The sequence below is a fragment of the Mixophyes fleayi genome, chromosome 3 (assembly GCF_038048845.1).
Source record: "Mixophyes fleayi isolate aMixFle1 chromosome 3, aMixFle1.hap1, whole genome shotgun sequence".
Classification (NCBI taxonomy): Eukaryota; Metazoa; Chordata; class Amphibia; order Anura; family Limnodynastidae; genus Mixophyes; species Mixophyes fleayi.
Window position 1 is genome coordinate 147,566,340 of NC_134404.1, and position 18,522 is coordinate 147,584,861.

Here is an 18,522-nt window from a genome sequence, read left to right on the forward strand (position 1 = left end):
AGCGCTGCGGAATTAGTGGCGCTATATAAATAACTGATTATAATGATGATGATGGTAAAGCATATGTTTGTATATATATTGCATTCATTCACTTGCACCAAATAAATGAAACCAGTACTATATGTAAATCATAATGACTGATCCCCATCATTATTATTTTTTTTTCAGGCCACTGACCTTATGCATTGTCAGCTGTGTCTTGATCTTGTCTGGGTCATTTGCAATCTCAAGCTCTGAGTCTAAGGATATTTCAGATTCTTCAAGCCATTCCATAAGTTTACTAAAAGCTTCATGAAACTGTGATAGAACACAATTTAAGTCAAAGTTTATGTACATTTTTACATACAATCCACTAAAGACAGCTCATTGACATACTCTACACTGTACCTGTTTTGATCTTTTCCGGGCATCGTCCAATGCTCGTCCTCTTTCTAGTGAGCGCTGTACAACATTTTCCCACCGGCTTTGTACACTGATCAGCAAATTTTTTATCAATACCACATCCTGCTTTTGGCTGAAATATTTTAAATGGGTTCCAGTTTTATCCAGCTCCATAATCTTATCTTTGTGTGCATTTACTTCAGTAACAAATACCTAGAACAGAAGATAGAGGCATGTACAGTCCTGTATGCAGCATTTCACTTTAATATTATTAACGAGAGAAACAATTACTGAGTACACTACTGTATTGACCATTAAGCAGACCTTGGATATACTAACAAATAAAAATAATATTTTTTAACCAACTGACAGGACCAGGACAAGGAATATGTAATGGGCACAAAAAGGCTTAGTTGAATGAAGAGTCATTGATGACTACTACTTGTGCTGGTCAAAGCAAACTGCAAATAATAATGGCGGCACCAGTATAGGTAGTTTGGCATTGTTGCATTGGGAGCCAAAACTATATAATCCAACAATGATAGGAATAAATTATGGATTTTGCCCACTAAATTAGTGCTCTGCAGATACAATGGACATAGCAGTGTTCATCTACAAATAAAGACTTTGGTAGTATTAATTGTATTCATTTGGAATATGGATATGTTAGAAAATATACTGTTCAACATACCTTATGTTCATCAATCTGAAATAATACTGTATCCAAAATAAGACTTGCTGGGGAGGCCATAGTCAGAGTCTGTTCTGCTTGAGTTAACCAATTAATGAAGTCTTGAAGAGAATTGTGAAACCCTGTTGCCAAATTGAGTGCTTCATCTAATTTTATCTAGATGCAAACAAATGGAAAACACTTTGTATTTTTTCACAAGGAGTAGAGAAATATTGTAAACCATGCTAACAAGAGAACCATGTAAAGGAAACAAAAAATAAAAGTACACAAGCATAACATACGATTAGTAGAATGTTTCATGTTTGGAAGTCTCTAAGGCTTTATACTAACTGGTTAACCAGTGTTTTTACTTGTGCTACGGAGGTTTTTTACTTGCGCAAGAAGCGCTATAAAAGCCATGTTACAACCAAATGCATTGGAAACAATTTCTGTGTCAGGCTAACTTTCATGCTTTGTACTAGAATTAAAAATGTTAGAAAATGCATGTATTTTAATGCCAGTGGGTATGAACTTTTAAAAAGCAAAATGTTTTACTTTAGATAAATAGCTTGTGTTAACAAAAATAAATAAATGAAATCGAATTTCTACTATCTGTCCTGAATTTTTAAATGAATTACTATAATATTAAAACAGATAATATTAGAACATATAAAGAATTTTAGAATACGCCATAAATGTAAAAAAAATACCTTCATAATTATCTTTTATACAGGAAACGGTGCTCTAAGTTGACTACAAATATCCTTATAATCTACTGCAAGGAGTATATTTGTATTGCATACACGTGTTGCAGCTGGGTTCCTGTCACTTCCTAATACCAAATTCTGAAGTCATGATACAACTAATTGACTTTGATAGTATATAGGAAAAGAATCTGCACCAGAATAGTCTTTATATATTTAACATTTCACTGGTAGTATATCCCAAAACTTTATTCTACTGGGGTGCTCTCCTAGAAAGAATTATAATACATAAAAAAAGATATTGGGGTAAATTTATCAAGCTGTGAGTTTCCAGCGCGTTTGAAAAGTGGAGATGTTGCCTATACCAATCAGATTCTAGTTCTCATTTATTTAGTACAGTCTACAAAATGATAGCTAGAATCTGATTGGTCGAATACTATGCGAAAACCTAAACGTGCACATATCTTATTTTTGAAGTTTTAAAAACGTAATAATCCCTCATATGACATCATTTGGATTTGGACTTTTACGTTCTTTGTCTTGCATTGTTGTCTTGAACCATATGATACTCTACTTTAGGGATACAGCATACTCAACAACTTTTCTTCGTTGGCTTCGGGGAGACCCCGGAGGAGGTGGGCATGTGGGGGTGGGACGTGCCTGATCACATCATTTTGGCCCCACCCTTTAAATGATTGTCACAATTTTGGCCAATTACAGCAGGTGCTAAGATGACGCAATATTAAGCCACCCCCCCCCCCCCCGCCACTTATCTATTGCGGGGGCGAGAACCGGGAAGTTGCCCTGCTCTCCCGGGAGCCCGGGAGGTCTCTCAGAAATGCGGGAGTCTAGGCAACTATGCGTTAAAGAAAAGCAGCTAATGAATCTCTAGAGACTGAAGTTTCTTTTAAATTTATGTCTCCATTACTGAAGTCATGTTGTCTTACCTGTCAGTCTTTGATTAAATCTTGGTCTCCATGAAAATGGCCACCTCCATAGGCATCAATACATGGACATAGGACACAATTTCTGAACTGTGTCATCATGCCACAGATGGCGAAGCCAACCACGTCTTGTGCTCAGTATCAGGGAGAATGCCATACTCTTCTGGGAGTTAGGGAGATCACCTCTATTTCAGGGAGTCTCCCTGACATTCAGGGAGTCTCCCTGACATTCAGGGAGTCTCCCTGACATTCAGGGAGAGTTGGCAAGTATGGGAATACAGTTGTAAGTTATCTCTCCTGTTTGCATGTGGAAGTGGTCATGTTAATATGTACTCCTGAGTCCTAATGCCCTAAACCGGCTTCGACTGTAACTGATGGCGTGAGCACACTCTTTATTATATACCTACACTGAATCACTGTTTTAATGATACTTTATTATCAATAATAATAATAATAATAATAATAATAATAATATGGATACCTTCACTTAAGTGAAATACAGTTTTACTGACAGACACCCAACATTAACACTTACCTTTCTCTCACTGAGTTTTGTCTCAACAGATTCCCACTTCTCTTTAAGGTTGTTAATGTCTTGATCCATATTTGTTTCAGGGTCATCAATGCATCTTTCCATGAGTTGTTGGCTTTTGAGCATTATGCTTTTGTACACATGCTCTTTGGCCTCAAACGCAGTACACAGTTCCTAAGAATAGACATATGGCTGAATGTTTAGAAAATTCCATATAAAAAAAACTACATTTTTTACACTTTCTAAGAAGATGATAAAATACTTTTTACTTTGAAAATTCATATTAGAAACCCAACGTTATTTTCATCAGTAATATATGTCTTCATTTAATGATTTCGGACCAAGGAACAACATCACAATAATCCCTACATGAGTCTTCTTTTTGGGCAAGGTCATTAGAGCACTACACATATTGAACAATAAAAGTACTAGTATATGACCATGTAATAATAACAATAATAAATATTATATGTGTCATCTTATTAAGCATTAAAACTACAACTTGTCTTTCATCAATATAAGCAAAACATGTCACTGACAAGTCCTTCCCTACAAGGTACACCAGACTAGGCCGTACTGGAGCCGTGTCTTGCAGATTCTTACCAGATGAGTGTTCAGCTGCTCTCGTGCTGTTTCTGGTAATCCTCCAACAGGTTTGGAAGCCAGTAAATGACGCTCAGTATCTGTCAGCCATTGATGCATTTCTTCAATTTCGCTGTGGAAACCTTGAGCCTACATTTCAGAGCACAGGATTGTGGTAAACAAATGTCAGTAATATAACGTTGTGCAGTGCATAACTGCTTATTCAAGTCTTACTAGATGTGTATTTCTGCAATAGTATAATATATGGTTTATTTTTATTTTTGTGAGGACTTTGATTGTATAATAAGAACAAAGGGACAATTTGGTGATCTAAAAATATAATCAAATTTATGGCAACAAAATACTTTCTCAGTTATTTTATTACCATTAGTTCATTTATGCATTTGTACTTATTTATATATTTGTGTTCTTTTATGTATTTGTACTTATTTATATATTTGTGTTCATTTATGTTTTTGTTTTCACGTCTTGTGTATGTTTAATTCTAGTACAAGGCAAGCCCAAATGCTTGTCAGGTTATTTTGCTGGTTATGTATCTTGAACATGTAGATTTGCTTACATTCAACATTCAAAATGAAAAATGACTTTTTTTATATAGGGTTGGATCACCTCACTGAGTAAAGTCAGGGTTAATAGTGACTACTGCATTGAACAATGACAATTGAAAGCATTTGGATGTAAATGAGGGTAAAAGAGTGAGTCACCTGACTAGACGTGAGCAATAATAGTGACTTTCACATGTGGAAAATATTTGACCTAACAGACGGTTACAAAGTCCACCACACATAATTAAGAATAAAACTGTGTAATAGAAATATTAAGTCAATTAATTAGTGAGTATTTTACTCTATCAATAAAAATCAGATAATAACAACGCTACTAAGAGTACATATGATGGAGCAAATACAAGTAGATAAAAACTTCATCCATTACCATGGACAAGATTATGCACCATCCAGTGATCTGTGTACATTTTCACTCACCTGGAAAAGTGCACTGTCCAGCTGCTTCCGCCTCTGCTCAGTTGTGTCCAGGACATTCTGCCAACGTTGGCTCAGAGCTTCCAGTCTGCTATGCAGACTGCTGGCTTCCTCTCCTTCACTGGATGCTATCAGGTCGTTCCCTGCTTTCTGTACTGTTTCTACACTGGACTTGTGTGCCAAGACATCGTTTTGTAGAACCTTCATTAACAAAACGCCAAGATGGTTGTGTTATCAAATACATCCAATTCATTGGTAGAAATCTATCTGCTCATTTAATGCTATTTGCAAGGGTATGTTAGAAAATAAAAAACAATCATAATAACCAATATGAGTAGGAAACAAACTATATGTGCGACATGGCTACTCACATGGTGCTTTGCAAGCTCGATCTCAATAGTTTTCGGATCTCCTCCAATGGGCTTCTGTTCATTTAGCAGTCCTTCTGTATGAGTCATCCATGTCAGTAACTCATCCAGGGCATGTTGGAATGGGCCCAAGGCTAGCAAGGCACCTTCCAATTTATGCTGATAACAATCATTTTAATAAAAAATGTCAATTACATTTAACAATCATTACACAACACAGAAAACAAAATATAATGTGTTTCATGCTGCTAAAACACTCTGTACTATAGTATATATTAGCAATGTCCATGAAATCACTATTTCTCTCTCTGTACTGAATTCATAACCTAAGCATGTAAAATAGCCAAAGCTTTACGTGTATTCTTTTCTAAAGTTCCTTTTTCAGATATTTGTGAATAAAGAAAATGCTTATATTAACCACACATACTGCAAACACAAAAATGTAACTGAATCCTAATATGTTATTTCAAAGCCTGTACCAGGCCTGAATGGTGAACTTCAGGCTGTAATGGTGGTAGACAGGCGGTATCAGCCGTGTGAGTCTCTCTGTGTGATTTACTAGATCACTGACTAGCATTATAGCTGGTGAATGTGTAGCCCTATAAATTAGGTACTAATATTCAGCCTATCAGGTCATACACATGGCAGTAAGTGGCTCCCCAATACCAAGCAATTTGACATGCTGAATAAGGATTCAACCCTAAATAATCTCTAGCCAGTTGTTGCCTCTCTTTCCTCTTTTCCTGTTCCTTTGTTTATTACTACTGCTAAATTGTAAGAAATGTAATAAAATCTTAATGAGTTTAAAAAAAATAAAAATTGAAAAACAAACAAAACATTGCTGCCTGCGCAATGTGAGGGTGATGGGTACACTTTAAATACACAATGATTCAATTTCTGGAATTTCAGATAGAAAGGCCAAGATGTAATGGGATATATTGCAAACTAATTTCCATTGTCAGTACAGGAAGCATTCTTGTTTCATCTGTAGAACAGCAATGCTTGTATTTAATTTGCTGAGGAGTGTGGTTCCTCCTTGATCTGATCTGTATAAACATATGTCCACTTTATTACGAGATACAGCTGTTTTACTTCCAACAAAAACATTCAAGTACCCTTTTGGTACTTAATGATAACCTCACTCACTTTAAGCCCATATCCTGTTCTTAGATTATAATATAGCTGTTAAAATTACATTTAATAAACACATAGTGTCCTCTTGCCTACCGATCTTTAATAATCTTTATGCATTCCACTCAACTGTCCTGTTTTAGGTGAGACAGTCCTGATTTTAATTGAGTGTCCCACCGTCCTGACAAATGGGACTTTTGTCCTGACAGCTGGGAAATGCTCATCTGTCACTGAGGTGCGCAACAATGTATTTAGGGGTGGAATAGAAGGTTAAGGGTGGTCTATTGATTTAGAAGCACTAGACGTGACAAGACTCGATCATGCTCTGTCCAGTTAAAATGTTGCTTGTATTTACCTGCATTATCAATACATACAGAAGAGCCATGGAATTACACAACTTAGCTGCATGTGACCATACATTCACGACTGCGCTACAGAGGTTGCAGCTAGGTCTCAATTTAGTAACCTATGGGGAAACTGAAATTGTGCTCTAAGCATTTAGCTACTGCACATCACTGTCTGAAAATGTTTATGTTTAACTTTCATTTCCTTACAGTCTTCATCCCTTGTAGGATTTCAGCGCCAGTTATATTGTTTTGAAGAAAGAGACTGCATTGCCAAAGTATTGTGTAGGATTAGTAGCTGCCTGTGTGTGCTGGGTACGGAATATGCTTGGTGTGGAGCTTAGGAACATTACTCACACACAATGTTTATTTAGAGGAACAGAAATAAATTTCTTTAACTTTTATTAATCACATTTCACTAGATACAATTTGTAGAGATCACATCTGCTGATCACATTATCAATCAACAAACACCATTTGCATTTTACCTGTCTGTTGATGATTTTATCCTCTACAGCTTGCCATAAATATTTCAGTTCTTTGAAGGAGTCTTCCACAGCTAGCTTATCATTCTCATCTGTCACCTTCTTCTGCAACATCTCTTTCTGGTGATTCAACCTCTCCAGCTCTATTTGCTGATGATATGCCTCTGTCTTGAATTGCTGCAGAGACAAATGAAAGCCATAAGAGAAAACATATATGAAACATTCCACAATGTATCCCCACCAGAACCGGGATTTAAAGGGCTGCATCTTTTACAAACATTTACAAATGTACTTATAGAGCCCCACACCTAACATATATGCAGAATACAAAAAATGAGCCAACAGAAATTATATTTTACTGTACCTTTAGCTCAGTAATTTGCTGTTTCACTGTTTCTAAGTCTGTTCCAATTGGAGGCATTGTCTCTATTCTCCCTGTGGCAATATCCACCCAGTCAAACAGTGCCTAAGAGAAAATGACACAATATTCATAATTTACTGATGAAGCATAACCAAGTAGTTGCATAGAATATTGCACATTAGTACATGTATGTTATTTACAATACCTGTCGCGTCAAAATAACACAATTAGAATTGTGCGTGTTGATGTAGTCACTAACATATATCAGACAAATTTGTCTTAACAAGGATGAATATTTTAGCTATTTATAATGAAACATTTGTCATTTGAAATTCTCTCCATGAAAGGCTGGTTAACACTTCCTCCTATTAATGTAAGGTGCATAGTCTGTGTACTAGGTATGTTAGACTAAGTTTAAGGCAGGATTAAAGAAATGGTTTACCTGTCAATACCGTTTTTCTGACACGCTCTATCTTAAACATGTATGAACTGTACCTGTAGACCATCCTGATACTGTACAGCAGCCTGCATAGCTTCATCCAGTTTCTTAACTCGTTCCTTCCAGGTTTTGTTTAGTGTGTCCCATGCAGAATTTAGCTAGAAATAAAACAGTCATTAATTAATATATTGAGGGTCGTAGCTAGGAATACAGGGTCTGAGTGAGTTAATAAATTCATCCCCCTTTGTGCCGCTCTGTCACTGTCACCATATTGTGGGTTCTTGCTTTTGCAAACTAATTTCCCAGTAAAGCTACTAATGACGTAATGTGTTCACTGCATTGTAAGTGAATGATTAAGTGTCACCTTCTGAAACCATATTGTTATAGCCCTATCCTCCAGCGTATAAATCAATAGTTACCTCATCTATATTTTTATTCACAACGGGTTTGTCAGGTTCACCACAAGCAGAAATCAGCTCTGACCCAAGGGCAATGACAAGATCCAGCTCTTCTTGCAGCACATCAATCTCTTCTTTAATCACCTAAACATAAAATAAACATAGTCTTTGTTTGGCACAATACTTACATACAGCACAGTATAGCGAATACAAAATACTCTAAAAAGTATTATATTCAGACAAACTTGACTTTCATTTTATTTTTCATGTTAACAAGGTAGCCAAAATGGCTAAATATAGGCGTTTTCGAAAACTATGATGTAGCAAGTATTAATTTACAAACTATACATGTATAGAGATTTTCTCGCTGAGAATCTGAAAGATACTTTGTTCATTGTGTGTCTTTTACCTTTTAAATCAGGAATCTCTAAAACTTAACAACTGATGTAGTTTAGAAGAAACATGGCCGAGTTGTTGTTTCAATGTAACTTATAATTTTGAATATGTGGAAATGCCGGACAATTTGTGAATATGAGTGAAATAAAGAGCCAATTTGTGTTACACTTAATAGAAGAAGCTATTTTGGGGGGCTGAAGTAATATTCAGTAGAATGAAGCCTAGCAATTCACAAGCAGCCAATGGCGTTTACTGCCTTGTGATGTCACTGGTTCTAAGTATTCTCATGGATTTCCCTACTCAAAAGGTTACCGATCTGGATATCAGTGTTGTTGACAAGACTGGCTGTTCAGGATAGACCTTCCTTTCGAGACTTAAAGTGCCCGTCTCATTTATTCACAGGGGAGGAAGAGGATTTTGGCCTGAAACTATATCCGAAGAGATTGATCTGTCCATTATTCATGCATGCCAAATTTAATCTAAAACTTATCATGGTTGTTTATAGTGGTAAAAAATAATCTTAATTTACACGTAAAGAGACAGGGCAAGTATTTGCTTGCCAATTCCATTACAGCATCTACAGCTCTAGTAGCTTAGTATGTCATCTCACCTCTGCTGCCTCTTGTTGCTGTTTTACAATAGAGGGATCAACGCCCGGTTCATCGAGTTCACGGATAAAATCCTGAGTATCTTTAATAGTGGCTATTAAAGCGATGTGATCACACCAGAACTTCTCTGCCAGTTCCATCACATCCAGCAACTGGGCCTCCCTTTCTTCTGTCAAAGCCTGGATGTCCTCCCAGATAAAGACCATTTGGTCAAGCTTATCTTGAACAGCTGGAGCAGAAAGCAAACTGTATAAACAGCTACATCTGCAATCAGATTCCCTCCTAATAAATGTGGACTAGTTTATAATTGATACATTATTATACTTAAAAAAAACCTCCAATTAGGCCGTAATAATTCATAAATTAAATCAACCAAAGAAAGATCACAGCACTAGTTTTATCTTGCCAAAAACACATTTCACAACAATATTTCAAGGAGAGTTATGAACAGCATAAGTTTAACTTCACATGATAAGAATAGACCTGAAGACTATTTACCATCCATTAAAAATGAAAAGAATGGTTCCTGCCTTGCACAATGAATTACCTTTGGCTGAGATGTCCTTATCAGCACCTTCCGAGCGAGCGATCATTTCCTCTCCGCGCATCTTGAGCATCTCATAGACAGGCTGAAGCTTTTCAAGCTCCACAGAAACATTTTTATTCTCGTTTATCTGTTCTCTGATCTTCTCGCACTCCGCAGAGATGGAAGGCGGCTGCCTCAGGCGTTCTGCAATTCGTTGCAGGTTTTCAAGTGTTGGGTCAATTTTGTCGTGGAACTAGAAAAAGAGAGAAATTCAGAGCAATGCTTAAACATTTTAAATTATTGCCATTAAACCTTTAGTGAACAATATATTTAAATAATTGGTACATCGGAGTTGATTTTCTTTCATTTTGCGTTGGCTTTGTTCTCATCAATAAGTAGCATATTGCAATATATATTATTATTGTGTTCTTTTTTTTACATTGATTTTATTTAATAATTTAAAACATAATTAATAATTAATCAAATTAATATAATAACACAAATAAAAAAAAAAAATATTTTCCCTATTCAAATGAGACCAAATAGTTACAATGACACCATGATGAGGTATCTTCACTTATAGCAAGTTGAAGTACAATGTTCTCTACGACTGAGATGTAATTTTATAAATAGGCTCCTCATCATCTTCTATAGTAAAACCAGTCGTCAACAATTGTTTCATTGAATATTTGTTGCATTTTTAATAGTAGTAAACTGTATTCAAACAGGTATGATGTTATAAACCATTGTTTCTAATGTCACCATACCTACCACCCAGCTGTTACTGGCCTTTATGTGTGTTGCGGTAGCATTTTGTTTGTGTTCTAGTTTTCTGAATGCATCTTGTTCTATCAAACTGTGCTTACTGTGGGTAAACTCATTGAGGAAGCTTGCAGTGTACTCCAAGTGAGCTCCAAACACCAATGAAAATGCTAGTAACAAATACATGTCAAACACGTTTGAGCTTTACATACATTTTCATTTGTGTTTTCACTAGAGTTACAAAATGCTAACACAACGCCACTGGGTACCTGGCTTAAGAGTGTAATGCGAAATATGCTAGTGCTTGTGAATAATGTAATATAATAATGATAACATATAATATATTATAAAATACTGAAAAAATGTACTACTACTTCTGTAGAATAAATAAATAATGTGTGGAATAAATGTGTGCATTAATATTACAAAATAATACGAGAGGACGATAGCAATGCTCATTTTTTTGAATGAAAAGACCATGTTACATTATGTGAATGAGCCTTTATCCAGTACCTGTGATGACTGAGAAATAGCTTCATCCAAGGCAACTGCCCGTTTCTTTACAACCTCTTTGATGTCACTGTATAGAGAATCTGCGTATATATATTTCTCCTGGATAAAGAATCCTTCTTCAGGGCTGAGTTCCAGCAGCTGGGGCCCCGTTTTGTTCATTTTATCTATATGAGGTTTGTGTTCAGCTATCAGTTCACGGAGTTGCTATGACAAAATACAAACTGGTTAGCAATGTTTTACGTCCACACTCCCAAACTTGTCTGCTTTTTGCACTCTTAATGCATCCAGCTGGCAAAGTACTCTAAACAAAGTTCTCCTCTGACAAGTGGGAGAGTAATGATGTAGGCAGGATATCTAGACATATATCACTAAATTTATTGTGCTAGCTTAATTCATGTGGATACGGAAAAGCTTACTTTAAATATTTATGTGTTAAATACACCAAGCGCCTTTGACTCAGTAAATTACAAAGGCAATACATGCAAAGTACAGCACACGGCTTCATCTCAAGATGTGTCAAACCCTCCAAAAGTACACTATCTAATGTGGTGCAAATCACATTAGATAGTGTATGACATATAGAAAGGAAAAATTAAAATGACACTGGTGTAACTACGACCTTTAGGGGTCCTAGACAAAATAGGTATTGCCCCCCTGCTGTGCTTAAAAATGTGAGGTAGGTGCACACATATCAGATGCTACAAGCATCTTAGGCAGGGATGCTGTTCAGTCCCCTGCACCACTGGTAGCTACGATGCTACACATGAGCACTTTGGTTAATTTGAGCGGAAGGCTGGCAGGAGGTGAACACAGCTTTAACCTTTGCCAAAATTGTCATCAAATGCTAACAATACTCACAGCAGTTTTATTAAAGATGGGGTACATCAAAGTACAACAGGTTTATGCAACTATTGTACCCGTGTTTGCTCTACTGACATATTGGTCAGACTACAACGCAGATTCCTGTATATTTATATGCTTATCAGTAATTTAACATACAACTGTTACAGCAACCCAATAGGCACATGTGGAAGAGGTTTTACATTTTCATATTACTTTCTATTCTAGGTTTATGTAGACAATGACCTTGTGCAAACTTTACTAAAGAGACGGCTCTATTTTTCTCCCTCCCATCTGTGCTTTAGCCATGCAATTCTGTCCTGCAGCAAGATGTTTACTTACCCAGGCAGGATTGTTTATTTCCATTGCCCTGAGTTACAATACAGCTTTAGTCTACTTTATAATTATTGTCATATTTGGTATTTATTCCCTGTACAGTGCTCTATTAATTTGTGTCATACCCCAAGACAGCAAAACAAACAACTTTGCCTGATTATACAAACACACGGCTGAAAACCACTGAAGAAACCAAGGAAGAAAAAGCTATGTATGTAGTTGAAGGCCACATGCTAATACACCAGAGTCATCTCAAAGTGGAAACCCCCTTTAAATAGCTTGTGAGTACCCTTATTAAATGAAATGTTGAATTGTTTGCTATGAGTTATGATATAATTATGCTCCTGGCATAGGCTCTCTCTAGATAAGTTAGAGATATAACATTATAACTAAACAACTGGCAGATCTATCAATTTTGGGTCACAGAATCATATGAGGTTTCTAATGAATAGGAATTGTTAGGGGCATATTCGATTACGATTCCGGTCCGCGGTAACGCGCGTCACCTCGGAAAGTGCGCAGTATTGCCGGTAATACGGTACCGCAATAACGCAGATTTTCGTACGCAACCCTATGGGGTGCGAACAACAATCCACGTTATTGCGGTACCGTGGATTAACTTTGCGCCCGTTCCGGTGCGATCCCGCGGACCAGAATCATAATTGAATATGCCCCTTAATGTTTACAGTTACTGCAACATAAAATACATCTCACCAGCTCTACCTTTCTTAGATATGTTTTGTTTTACAGATCTAAAAGGTTTGCGATGTGGCAAGACATTTTAAAGCATGCTAAATATTCATTTAAAATGCAGAATTTACATGGAGTAAAGATCTTGTAAGCTTTAAGCTTATGCTGGTTGGTATTTCGGTTACAAGGCACTAGACGATGATGTAAGGATAAATCTTATCTCTTATTATGGGCCAACTGTGCATGTAAGATGCAATTAAGAAGCTGTTGAAAACATTAATCTACAGCTGTACACTTCATAGAAAGTTGTGTTTGTGATCTTGGGAACTTTCTTATTTTGTGCTTTTATGTAACATATTGAGAAAGCAGCAACACTGTTGTGGAATTACATATTGGAATGGAAAAATGTTATGTTTTGAAGACCATAGAGTTTTTTAAGTGTATAAAGACGACTATAGTGGTGGATGTCATTACATTTGTATTTACAGAGGTACACAACTATAACTTCTGCTTTTATTATAGTTCAAGATGCTGGTTTTAAAATGTTTTTTTTATTTGCTGGCTGATGGCTGAGTCCACGGGGACTTTGGATATTTTTTTAACTTATGAACCCTTCCCTTTGACACAAGTTGCCAGTTACAAATTAATTGAGCAAACCGTCTTTTTTGCCCTTTTGTAGCATAGTTTGGGGGAAACATCAATGAGAGGTCTGCAAATGCCTCTGGCTCTGTTGTGGAATGTATTACCTGTCTGGAGGGATGTGGCACCTCCTGGTAAATTTTGCTCTCAATTAAAATGTTTAAATGTGACCTAATATTGATATTTTTATTGATTACTTAGGTCCATCCTATTACTTGAGGCACCTTGAAATGGATGAGTGTTTTAAACATGTATTAATAAACGTATGCGACTAAGCAGGTTTTAAACTGGCTCTATTTGGTGGCTGGCTGCTGAGTGCAGGGGAATCCTATTTTTATTGGACTAATGAGCCTCTCCCCTCTGAACCATTTCTGAGTTATTAATTAATTTAGCAACTTGTATTTTTTTCTTATAAAGCCAACTATACCCACATAAACATGAAACATGGTTTCTGAGATGCATAGAAAGATGCATAGGGGTCAATTTATTCCGGCTCCCATTGCAAAAAATTAATTACTTAACTCAGCACCATAACGATATTAAAACAATACTGAGCTTAAATGGGACACATACGGTCAATGTTGGTGTGCCACCATAGTGCACATTTAAGCTGTGGTTGCCATGTCAATGGCATCTGTTTTCATATAGGTTTGAAAAAAAACAATATTGTGACAGTTAAAATTATACTTTTAAATATAGCACTGTTCTATATAACACACATTACTCACAATTAAATATAGACATTGAAAATTAAAGAGAGCACCATCTTAATTATAAGAAGTAATACATTAGAATTAAAGACAATGATGATATTTTACTTATTCATCCAAACAGCTGTCGTGCCAAGTGCTCAATAATCTCAACTCAAATCTTTATTGTGCGGATATACTGCTTTGTTCATAGCGTGGCACTGCTTTTAGTGTTTAGAAATGGCACCAGATAGGACTATTTTGATTTGTTCCTAAGTGTTTTCAGTAAGTATGTTATTTTTTTTTAGATGTACACCAGATATACAAATTGTGCAGGAACATCAAACATTGCTGGCATTTTTCAGATGTTTATCTATAAATAAAATCATGCTGCACTACCAGATAAGCTACAGCAAAAAGATTGTCAGAAACAATTAGGTCAAACAATGGAGTCTAGATCCTACGTAATCTGCTAATATCAACTCACAACTGTTTGGGGGATGAGTGACTGTTTCCCTGTAAATCCACCACAGATCAGATACATTTGCTATTTTAGAAAATAAAAGCTAACCATAAACAAAGAAACAGAACAAACTATCAATGTTCCTGGTACTTGAAATGATAAAACTCTGGCAATTAAGACATTATGGGCCTCATTTAGAGTTACAAGCAATGGAAAAAAAGGAGCAAATTTGCTCCTGGACAAACCATGTTGCAATGCAAAGAGTGAAAATTATTATTATTATTATTCTGCATGGAGGGAAAACACTATCTGCTTTGCATGTAGCAAATACTGGGCAGCTTTATTTTAACACTGCAAGTTAGAGTTGTGCTCTGACACGTCCCTTGCCAACTCTAAGGGGCTATTTATGAAATGGAGATAACCCCTTCCTCCTGTGAAAATAGGTGTATTGTCGGGTAGGGCTTCTTACAATTCATCAAGGGGTTGATACTACCAGATATCATCGATGGTAGCCCCCTTGGGCAAACAGGATGGAGATGGCAGAGTCTACCAGGGTGAAATAGGAAGATATGTATGATAGCAATGTCCAGGTGCCTGGTCAAAATATCAGCGACAGGAAATGTTCTACTGCTGCTATAAGCATCAATAGAAAACTTGTCCTATAGTTGGCTTTATTTAAATAGACATAGGAACAGTTTAAATCCCCCTTCCCCCTGCAGTGCAACATTGTTTTGCCAAGATACATTTTTTTCTTTTCCTTTGCTCCTAGCTATAAATGAGGCCCTATGTTAGCATGGCAACAATGTTTGTCAAATGCTGTTCATGGCAAGAGCCACAGCAGAAGTAAATGCTGAGTGCTCCGTGTTCTCTAGCATAAAACTGTGTGACATAACCTGTATCATCACACTCCGCTGAACAATACTCAGCAAAACTATTTGTCCATCCACTGTACAAATTAAATGTTTTGTACAGTTTAGTTAAAAAATCTGCACACAAAAAACCCATCCACTTATTCCGTAGCTCTTACCCGGATATCTTCTTGCTGTTGTCTCAGTGTGTCATAATTCAAAGCTGGTGGTGGAAGTTCAGAGATGATTTTTTCTGTTTCTGTCAACCATGGCCAGAGTTCTTCATAAGTCTCCCAGAACTGGTTCACTAGGGACACTGCTCGCTCCAGTTGCAGGTTCCTTTCAGCGTTCAAGTGACAGACATCCTCGTAACTCTTCCCCAGGTTTGTCAGCTTATCCTTTATAGCAAATCAGACAACAAGAATAGAGATAGTATATCCAAATACAACTCCGCCTTATGTGCTTGAATCATATAACCATTCAAAACCAGTACAATTTCTTCAGATAATATTTTCACCAGTTTAATGACTTCTTTACAAAAAGCACGTTTACATTAATGTACATACCTTGCAAAAATTAGATGTACTCTTTCCTTTTTTGTACGGCATTTATTGTACATATATGATTCAGTTAGAAGATATGACCATAGTTTAGCTAGCATATAGAAGGCCTTATCACTCAAATAATCAGCCATTATATACATCTACACCTTTTCATGAGATTGATAACATAAAGCTGGGTACACACTACAGAAATTTCGACCAACTTTTTATGCCGAGCGATTTTACATGCGATCGATGGTCCGATCGCTCGGTCCATGGACTGCATACACACTAGCCTTGTTTAGGACGATAAAGGGAAGAGCGGACGTCCCTTTAGCGACTTTTTACAGCCATGTTGTCGTGAGCAATGACTGTAATTTCGTACTCACTGTTGTGGATCGGTCGGAAGTTTATACACACTACACAGCGGAAACGAGATTGGAACGAAAATATTAAACAGTACGACCAACCAAATGAGGCGACAATTGTCCATTTGGGCAGACTTTTGACCATCGTGTCACTACACACACTGACCCGACTTTTGAACGAGCGGTCGTATGTCGGCTGTTTGAGCCGATTATTGAACGAAAACAGTGTAGTGTGTACCCAGCTTAAAGCATGGCTTACTTCAGACAGTGTTAAGTTTGAACTTATCATTTTCTTCTGAAACCAACATTGATTGAACGACAAAACGCCTTAAATCATCACAAATAACAGAATGATGGGTTTGGACGGTATCCTTAGTGTGATAGTTGTTACACTGAGCAGTTTAGCTGAACATGTGCAACACATTTATTTCTACATTCACTGGCAAAGTCTTGACATGAAACATCCAAGACAATCCAGCCTTTTCCAGTTTTCATGGCTTTGTACCGCACTGAATACAGCCATAGAGATCAGTTCTGTTGATCAGGATATAAATTTGTGCATATTGTTTGTCAATTAAAAAGAGCAGCCACTTATGTCTTAGAGGGTCAGACAGCCATGTAGGTCTTTACTGTGGAGCTGAAATTGGACCCCAGTTACGGTCTTCAGAAACTACAATCTGTAAGATGCAGAGGCGCTAACTGTACTACCCATCAGAGGACCTCTGCTCTCAATATGCCACATGAAGGAGAATGTCACCTCTTAACTGAGCTGTAATAAAAGCAATATCTACATTAACAATTCTATTTATCATTCTTTTATTGCACAATAATAAAGATTCTACATGGTAAGACCAATCTGTTTGGTACAATAGCTAAAGAACAACATGTGTGCCAGATCCGGCCACAGACATTATATATTATGTTTAACAAGTACTGCCATACATGCGCCCATGTGACTTTTTGGTGACTGATTTTTTTCTTCAGTTTGATTCTGATCCGATTGGATTGGAATTTAATTGGACCCGATGGTCATCTTATATTCAACACACTAAACTGTTGGCTTTTTGATTCAATTGATATACACTGAACATACCGCCATGGTTTGTTTTTCTTCCTCACTGAAAGAGCTCATTATTTCATCTCCTGTTGTGACCAGTTCATCTATTGTGTCTTTGTGTCTTAAAATTTCCATTGCAAATCCCTGTAATTAAAATAAAATGCTTATCAGTCCTGGACTGTTCTATGAAATCATTTCACATTAGTCTGTAAATAGTAGTCTTAAACGCATTTCATTACCTTCTGAACTTGTAGCTGGGCCACGGTCTGCTCTTGCTCAAGCCTGATGTGACCAAGAGCCACCATTTTTTCCTTAGTACTCTCAATCCATGTATGCTCAGCACCAACAGCTTGCTCAAACTGAAACAATATAAATGTGATTACATGATATAATGCTGCAATAAGACTTTCTGCATGACTATAAAGTAATAACAGATTTCATTAAAAGAGCAAAGCTGTCATAATGCCAGATGCATAAAATATGTTTAAACACCATCTGCAAGAGTAAACACACTGGAAGTAACTAAATCTATTTTTAAAACTTGTATTTTATTTATTTACATTTTATAAAAAAATGGCTCGAAATACATTAGAAAAGAATGTCCACATGTAAAACAGCACACATAATCATAAGTGCAGCAAAGGCCATAAGAGGAAGGGATTTTGAAATAAAAAAAGACAGCATTCTATATATAATACAGGGCTATTTTCAGAACAAACATAATAAAATTCTCTAAAATATAAAATTTACATTTTATTCCTGATGGCAGAAAGAAACTGTTCTTAATGTATATGTACTGTAGCTCTCTAAAGGACTATTAAAGGCGAAATATATTTAAGTGGTTAGGTAAGGGGTCAGCAACCCCCGTCATGTGTGCCACACCGACCACTTCTGTCTGGCACGCT

The 18,522-nt window shown here is 36.6% G+C and overlaps 1 protein-coding gene across 25 annotated transcripts in view; it reads right to left on the reverse strand.

Annotated features, from left to right (window-relative positions):
• DST (dystonin) overlaps nucleotides 1-18,522 on the reverse strand; it is a 474,923-nt gene that overhangs the window by 32,375 nt on the left and 424,026 nt on the right. For all 25 annotated transcript variants that reach the window (XM_075202543.1, XM_075202542.1, XM_075202533.1 and 22 more), the window contains 17 exons: nucleotides 17,857-17,976; nucleotides 17,654-17,761; nucleotides 15,830-16,048; nucleotides 11,146-11,349; nucleotides 9,892-10,123; nucleotides 9,347-9,573; nucleotides 8,362-8,484; nucleotides 7,999-8,100; nucleotides 7,507-7,608; nucleotides 7,146-7,319; nucleotides 5,186-5,341; nucleotides 4,818-5,015; nucleotides 3,835-3,963; nucleotides 3,235-3,405; nucleotides 1,073-1,228; nucleotides 388-594; nucleotides 178-297 (listed from right to left, as the gene is read on the reverse strand). In XM_075202543.1, coding sequence (XP_075058644.1) covers nucleotides 178-297; nucleotides 388-594; nucleotides 1,073-1,228; nucleotides 3,235-3,405; nucleotides 3,835-3,963; nucleotides 4,818-5,015; nucleotides 5,186-5,341; nucleotides 7,146-7,319; nucleotides 7,507-7,608; nucleotides 7,999-8,100; nucleotides 8,362-8,484; nucleotides 9,347-9,573; nucleotides 9,892-10,123; nucleotides 11,146-11,349; nucleotides 15,830-16,048; nucleotides 17,654-17,761; nucleotides 17,857-17,976 — 2,748 coding nt within the window. The remainder of the gene's footprint in view (nucleotides 1-177; nucleotides 298-387; nucleotides 595-1,072; nucleotides 1,229-3,234; nucleotides 3,406-3,834; nucleotides 3,964-4,817; nucleotides 5,016-5,185; nucleotides 5,342-7,145; nucleotides 7,320-7,506; nucleotides 7,609-7,998; nucleotides 8,101-8,361; nucleotides 8,485-9,346; nucleotides 9,574-9,891; nucleotides 10,124-11,145; nucleotides 11,350-15,829; nucleotides 16,049-17,653; nucleotides 17,762-17,856; nucleotides 17,977-18,522) is intronic.